An 8,792-nucleotide genomic window follows, 5' to 3' on the forward strand; every position below is an offset into this window, starting at 1 on the left:
TATATATACATATTATGTATATAGATGACTGTACCGTTGACGGGACCTGGCATCATCTGATATATCGATGACGGACCTCCCACATTTTATTCAAGTCTTTTTTTATCTAAACTAGCAAGCCCAATACATGACAGAAGTAACCCATCAGTAAATGTCGACATTGGACAGCTACCTTTAGCAGGGGTTTATGGTCATATTTATAGCAGAAGATGCGACTACAAGTGAAGATGTACGAATAATAGTCCCCTATAATGGATATACAACACGGATTATGGTGGACATTGGTGTATGTTTGCAAATGTATGACCGTTTCAATCTACCCACCGACGTTTTTATTTACCCGATGTCCCGATGCCATTAAAATAAGAAAATCTCAAGAAGAAATACAAACTCGAAACGAAATTTCCGTAAATGATGAATCAGGATCGGGATTGAAAACCATTGCGTTACTATTGCGAAACTAGTATTATAAAACTGTGTAATATATTATGTATTGGATCAAGTCTAGTTTTAGTTCACACACTCATGCATAGAGCGTCAGATAGGTGAGTAAACTATACGTACATGGCCGGGTACCAGTCTAATTATTTACAACAATGACGCAAGTGTCGGTAATTGATATCAGGCATATTTACGTGCGATAACAAATCTTTATCGGGAAGTTAACTAACCTGATGTTTTAAAGTTGCAACTTTCGAAACCAATCGATCGTTCAGTGATCTATCAATAATAGTTATCGATGCATTACTTTACCATCGATGCATTACTATCGAGCCAAACACTATTGGAATTGATTGACAGTTCAGTGCATCGTTACACTCCTATAAATGAATTGAGAGAGTTCAGCGTACAAGCGCCTCCACTCTACGGGGAAATCCGACAAGTACTTAGAGGAATCACTGCAGGTTGTTAGCTGCACATTTGCACAGTCTCCTGAGCACCACGAGTACGATCGTGCTAAAAGCAGCTGCCTCTCCCTCTACTACACACCAGATGCTATTCTCAGAAGGCAGAGCGACGCGACGCGACGCGCAGACAATGCATTTCGCAGAAGCCATATCAACAGAGACACGTGAAGCCCTCGCGCGTGCTTCGTCTGTTGCATGATGCACTCTATACCGTACATATTCCCGCTGATATACAAGTAGAATAGTGCCGGTATAGGTCGACGTGTCAAAATCAATATCGCAGTCGAAAGCAAACGCCGTCAACACGCGAGCGAGCGCACAGGGCAGAGCGCAGCCACCAGCCAGTCAGCCAGCCAGCCGTCGAGTAAATAACAAAGATTTGACACTCACTCTACGCGTGAAACGCAACCGCAATGACCGGGTACGCTCGTTATCATCATCATCATCATCATCATCATCATCATCATCATCATCGTCGTCATCATCATCATCATCATGATCGTCGTCATCATCATCATCATCATCGTCGTCATCATCATTGTCATCATCATCATCATCATCATCATCATCATCTATCTACCGCTGCTACACGCTGCTATTATAGCCCATGCGCCACGACATCTCCATCTAGTCGAACTTTGACAGACAAATTTAGTCGCCTTTTTATCGACGGATATAGTTACGTCTAAATGCCGCCTGTTGCATAATCACGTTTAATCACGCCGTTTAATTAACCCGCAATAAATATTCACATTGTTTTCGCTTCGCATCTCTAGTAATCATCGATGTATGCATCACTAGTAACGTCGGCGAATCGGCATTTCGCTAGGCGTATACACGCTCGCTCACTGAGCGCCTCAGAGCGAGGTTCGTGCAGAGCTCCACAAACGCCAAGACTAAACAAGACTTAACACAAGGAGAAAAACCTTTTCGCGAAAGCCGTCCACGCCCAGCCGCAGCGCACGCATGCAAACAGCGCATGCAGAAAGCAGCTTAGACTAGTGACTGCATTCTCTTTTGCGGTCTATGTGCGAGCAAAGCGGGGCAGCAATAGTTTTCCTACTTCTTGTTTGCCGTTCCATTAGCTTTCTGATCTGTATAATCCATACGGATATTTCCCATCGTAAAGCACAGCTCTCACTGGGTTTATTCGATTCTACACTGCGGTTAATACTCTCATAACACTCGCAGACTGAAGTGCTGTCTGGCTGGCTATATGGCCATACGTGCTATATATTATGTGCTATATGCTATAGGATATGTGCTCTAGGCTATGTGCTATATACTATGTGCTATATACTATGTGCTATATGCTATATAGGCTATGCTATATGCTATGTGATATATGCCATGTGCTATACGCTATATATAGGCTATGTGCTATAGGCTATGTGCTATATGCTATGTCCTATATGCTATAGGATATGTGCTATATGCTACAGGATATGCGCTATAGGCTATGTGCTATATCCCTCCCATGTACTATACGCCATAGGCTGTGTGCTATATGCTATATTCTATGTGCTATATGGTGTAGGGTGTATGTTATACGGAGCCATCTGGGTGGCCGCACGTGTGTTCGTGTGTTCGTGTGTTCGTGTGTGTGTGCGTGTGTGTGCGTGCACGCGCGCACGCGGTTTCTCCGTGAATGTCTGTCTGCATGTTCGCCTGTGTCTCTGCGTGACGCTATCCAGCCAGTCTATCCCACCTACCCATCGTAAATTCCGATTTAATTTGAAAGTGATTGCGAGGCAAACGCGAAAATCTGCCACGAAGCGCGTCGAAATGTTGAGCTTATGTAAATGTTTGTAAATTCGCTGTAAATGTTAAGTTCTGAATTATTAATCGCCGTTGAGCGTGTTGACACCCGTAGCGTGTGCTCACTCTAGCATACGAGACGCGATGCGTAGCGTTTTTTTCTAACAACGAGTCCATCTCACTTTTTACGATAACGGAAAACCTGTTATATTGCCACGCTTTTATTCTTACTGCCGCTACAACCCACGTACTACTATTATAGTTCGACTCTACAGCTAACAGACTGTAAGCAGTGGTCAGGTGGTTATATTACAGTTTGCATATAGCCAGACAGAGCGGAGAATATGTGAATACTGATAGATACGATGCAAATATTTTTAACAAGTGTTGCGTTTAGGTGCGCACTTCCTCTTAGACGCCCTCGTTCATTTGGATTTCAGAAAAACTATAATAACATGGTACATGTTGATAATAAGAATGTGTTCTTACGTAATGCAAATGAGGTCTCTATCATAGCTTACTGTACATTCGATGTACACTCGTGAAGCGTTGAGCGTGGCTGAATAACTGCTGCAGACCTTGAAGATTTCGCCGGCTTGATTATTTTCCGTTAACCGGTAAAACCAATATAATGCTCGAAAACGAATTTATCCCACGAGATCACGAGCTTCATGTGGCACCCATCTATAATATAACCTTTATTCCTTTATTGAATCATTTAGATTTGCTACGAAATTATTTCATAAAACGGATCTGCCTCCGTCTTGTGGGCGACCCCCCGTGAGTCGGGTTACGAGAAAATTTCACCTAATTATGTCATCTAATATCTATCTACTAAATTTGTCTTGGACCTAGGGGAAGGAATGTTTTCACTGATTATTCCAGATATATTTAATGAGACAATGAAAAACTCCGCCTAACTCGGTTTTTGTTGAGATATCCCACAAAGCTGATTGAATCAATTAATATGAGCAAGAAGCATGCTGATGTATACTCAAAATGTACCTGTACTAACTTAATATAGGAAATCTACTCGGATCGATTATATACCTCGGCATACTCTGTTATTTTCCCTTGCACCTTTGATTTTCATACTTACGGTGTAGATTTTGCACGTGTACATTTCTCTCTGAATAGTTCTGCCATATCAATGCAATATAGCAGGCTAATTTCATGCCGACACGGCTGTCATGTTTATCTTCTAATACAGTTAATCAGAAAATAGTGTTTACATTATATCAAGAGCTCATAATAGAGAAGAGTATGACACCGTTTTAACAGCGTTTCGCATGGTTTTCAACTTGTAAATATTCTATCAATATGTGAATAAATATATTCAAACTTTACCTTGTTTTCGTCTATGATTCTCCCTTAATCATAATGACACCACCAATTTACCTGAAAATCGTATGTGTTCTTCAAAAAAATTCTTTGAATACCACACGGTTTCACACAGTTTTCCCAAATGTTCGCATGTATTCGGCGCATGTTGATATGCGGCGGCAGCACCAGGTTGTAACTACGGGTGGGCTATAGCTAGCTGTTGAGGATATTAGGTATAAGCACAGTAACAGCACTTGTTTCGCTTCCAATTATCATCAAGAACACGATGGCAACACGGCTAACATCAGCTGCTAGCTCGCCGTGAGCACACATTTATTTCTAGCACGCTGGAAATGCTACACGCTGAATATAAAATTCGATGCCTATATAATATCCCCAACAGCCCCCAGCGTTCCGTCATAGACAATAGAACACTAATCCGATAATAAACTTGCGCCGAATACATGCGAACATTTGGGAAAACTGTGTAAAACCGTGTCGTATTCAAATAACTTTTTTGAAGAACATGCGATTTTCAGGTAAATTGGTGGTGTCTTATGATTAAGAGAGAATCATAGACGAAAACAAGGTAAAGTTTGAATATATTTATTCACATATTGATAGAATATTTACAAGTTGAAAACTATGCAAAACGCTGTTAAAACGGTGTCATACTCTTCTCTATTATAAGCTCTTGATTATATCTAAGTATGAGTACGTCCGTGCATGTACACTCGAGAACTCACCCGAGCGTACGCACATGAGTACGCCCCTGTACACGCGTACACGCACTCGATCTCCACATGCGGGTTAACAAGTGTGCACACATAGCTCTCACTGTTCTCTGCCATGAGAAACTGTAATATCCACTATTTTATACGTTTTCTGTCGTTCGTGTAATAGTGAGGGCGTGTGGCGGAAATAATTTGATAGCGCACTTATTCATGTACGCAGACCACGCGATATGCAAAATTTCAGCATGACATGAAAGAGAAAACTGTCCGAACGATTGCAAATTACGCCCAAACTATGAACTCAGTCCTGTCACTGTGCAGACACGCAGTATTAAACCTGACATTTTTCTCGCCAGAGAAATGACTGCTTTGAATGCACGCCCTCTTCAGCTGACGTGTCAGCGGTGCGCTTGGATAGATCGAGTACACACACGTGTCGCGGACATTCCACGTTTTTCAAGATAAATCAAAGAGCATGATTTATTATAAAGTCAATTGTCATACCTTAAATCACTAGTAATCATGGATTATTTTAATTCACTATTATTCAGCCAATATTAGTTTTTATTGACTATTAACCTATTACAAACTACAAAAAAGATTTTAGTTAATACAGTATTTCTTAATGATATTAATTAATGAATTAATTTATGTCTGGCATTGCTGCCCTCTAGGAAAGATTTCACACTAACAGCAACACACATCTCCAAAGCCACCGTAGACTTGCAGCTTACGCAAAAACAGTCGCTGCTATTTCTTCGTTTATACATTCGTTTTTTGTAAACTCAGCATGTTCAAAACATCAAAGACTGGGCCGTGCGTATACCATGAGGATCTTGATAGGGAGTGTCTACATCCAGCAGATGGCTGCTGCTCATTGTATATTATCATTATATATATATTATTTATATTATAAATCCATTTATGATAATCGCATAGAACAAGATTGCAAAACTGTGAGCGCGCCATACGATGCACTTTTTGTTCACTTGCCTTTCTATCAATTAAAGGATTACGTTTTAGTTTTGCTCGACTGGTTATAGTTACAAGTTTTTCAGTCTGAACAAGCAAGGTTTCTTCCTCATTACCAGTGTTTGGAATTTTATACTGTATGTGAAGCATCCACCTACTACCACCACTGGCAGCAAGATCAAGCCCGCACGTACAGCACACACGCGCGCCATTGACTATATATATACAACTATATATGTATATAGTTGTATATATAGTCAATGGCGCGCGTGTGTGCTGTACGTGCGGGCTTGATCTTGCTGCCAGTGACTACCACCGGGAACTTACGAAGCATCATCTTCATCAAACATGTACATGCACCCACGACTGCTTTCTAGACGGGCTGAGAGAACGTTATCGTTTACGAAACCGCTTCTGTCCCTTCAGTGAAAACCTGTTGAGAAAGTATCAGAGCACTCACCATTTCCATGATCAGATGCCCGCAGACTGTACACTTCTCCGCGGTCTGCTGGAAGCCCGAATACTGGAAAACACAAGCAGCAGCAAATATTAATAGCAATTACGGCACGATGGGATGGAGGTAGAGACAGGGCACATTACACATAGGGAGAGAGAGAGAGAGAGAGAGGGGGGGGGGCAGGGTACAGCCGTCGCAGGCGGAGAGAGAGGGGGGCAGGGTACAGCCGTCGCAGGCTGTAATACGCTGCATGTGCAACCCTGCTGAAATGCAATTAATGCGAGCAGCACGTGTCGAAATTGAATTGAATTGGTTTGTAGCGCGAAAATTTTACGAAATTTAGATTTTGCGTAATTCGCGAGCCTAAACTAATAACCACGAGTATAGATATATATAAAATTCTAATTTAGTTTATTCTTATGTCATGGTGGGGAATTTTTAATTACAGGAAAGATCTGCTTGCTATTCTGATATGCGAGCCGTCCCCTCCCCCGCCGTCGCCTCCCCCGCCGACAGCCAGACGTGCTGCTGACACCGTGTCGAGTTCTTTACACTGATTACGTGCGAGACCGCTCGATGGGAGCGATCCGCTGTCTCCCCTGCGCCGACAAATTGCCTTCTACTGACGATGGCGCACGGCGATGAGAAAACACCTCTCGGAGGATGAGCGGGCTGGTGGCGACTCGAGGCAACACTCGGCAACATGCAGCAACACGCGACAACATGGCTGACACACATAACAACAAATGTCATCACGGTGGACACCACACACGGCAACACGTCGGACACACATGGCAACATGGCGGACGCATGGCAACAAAACGGACACGCATGGCAACACGTGGCAACATGTCGGACACATGGCAACATAACGGACGTGCGCATGGCAACACACGGCAACACGTTGCAACATGGCCGTGCCACACGGCGCTCATCGCCTCCATCACCGATCCACGCGGACGAATTACGGATTTACGTGATTTTTTTTCGGGATTTTTCATTGACCTTTTTCACGAATTCTTTTTTACCTTACGGACCGGCGTGTATGTTGCGCCACAGTGCGCTGCATGGCGAGATTAGCCGGGGAAGATGCGGCTCGAAGACGTACGCATTGTCTCTCGACTGTGAGAAATCGATAGCTAGCAGGCGATGGATGGATTATTAGCACGGCTCGTCATCAGACAGACGCGACGTTCAAGGGGACGACCAACACAATGAATCCTCACGTGAAACGCTCATCTAGCAAACCACGACTAACCGCAAACAGCGCGTAGATGAAGTCGGTCGCACAGAAGGTTTCGCGCTGGTCGTTGGAGACAAATATCGCTTTCGGATTGCAAACGGCGATATGACAGCGAGTAGACTAGGAAGCAGTGACTAGACGCCGGCCCCGTCCGCGCACGGAAGATTTTATCATGCACTCCTCCCTCCCTCACTGATAGGCGTGTATCTTCTATCGCAGCCGACGTGCACGACTGTACGACGTGTACGTACACGTTTACGTCTGTACATACACGTCTTACGTACACGTGTACGTGCACGTTTGTACGCGGACCTCTGCGACGCGTCTATACCTTACTACGGCGACTCTAACCCAGCAGCGTACACGTGGCTGTATACTCCAGCCTGTCAGCACTGCGCCCCTCCCCCTTTCGTGACAATTTGACACGTTTCATTCCCTCAAGATTATGGTAGTGCGAGAGAGGCTAACAGAGCGCGACATCTAAAATCCTCGCGCGAGCTCCGCTTTCCGCGCGAGAGAGCGCCGAGCCTAGCTGGAGAGACGCACGGGATGAGGAACGCTATATGTATATATATCAGAAGTAGATAATAGGGACGGAGTGTGACTTCTATAAACAAGGGAAATTGTCATTTACTAGCCTTAGAATACCTACGATTTACTACGGCGTAATTCAACCAACTGAGCTCAATCGTACCACAGTACATTCGCCTAGCATCGTGGAAATCGTTTCCTCGTATAACACCCGCAAACCGGCAGATATTGACTAAAAGTACGACACGGATTATCCATTCTGTTGCCAGCAAAACGAATGTATAAACCGACTAACTTGAAACAAAAGGCAGCTAGTAAATCGTAGGCATTCTAAAGCTAGTAAATGACGAATTGCCCTTGTTTATTGAAGTCACACTCCTTCCCTATTATCTACTTCTGATATATATATATATATATATTATCAGGAGTAGATAATAGAAGATCTATTTATCTATGATCTATTATCTATTATTATCTATTATTTAAGATCTATTATCTATGATCTATTAAGAAGTCTTCTATTATCCACTCCTGATATTATATATATATACGTGGCGTATGCGCGCCGTTGAGCTCCCAGTAGAGCAACGGCACCGCGATGCGTAGCGTTTTTTTCTAACAACCGAGTCCATCTCACTTTTTACGATAACGGAAAACCTGTTATATTGCCCACGCTTTTATCCTTACTGCCGCTACAACACCCATGTACTACTTATTATAGTTCGCTCTACAGGCTAACGACTCGTAACCAGTCGCCGCCGCTCAGGTGGTTATGTTTAGCAGGTTTGCATATAGCCAGACAGAGCGAAGAATATGTGAATACTGATAATAACGATGCAAATATTTTAAAATCTGCTCTCACAACG

General features: G+C 43.3%; 1 protein-coding gene across 1 annotated transcript in view; it reads right to left on the reverse strand.

Moving 5' to 3' along the window:
- Positions 1-8,792, reverse strand: part of LOC106820807 (LIM domain-containing protein jub-like) — a gene marked incomplete in the record, with an annotated part of 75,084 nt that overhangs the window by 13,745 nt on the left and 52,547 nt on the right. Inside the window, 1 exon segment of the mRNA XM_014825376.1 lies at positions 6,156-6,218. Within this exon segment, the coding sequence (XP_014680862.1) occupies positions 6,156-6,218 (63 nt within the window).

The sequence above is a fragment of the Priapulus caudatus genome, unplaced genomic scaffold (assembly GCF_000485595.1).
Source record: "Priapulus caudatus unplaced genomic scaffold, Priapulus_caudatus-5.0.1 Scaffold48, whole genome shotgun sequence".
NCBI lineage: Eukaryota > Metazoa > Priapulida > Priapulimorpha > Priapulimorphida > Priapulidae > Priapulus > Priapulus caudatus.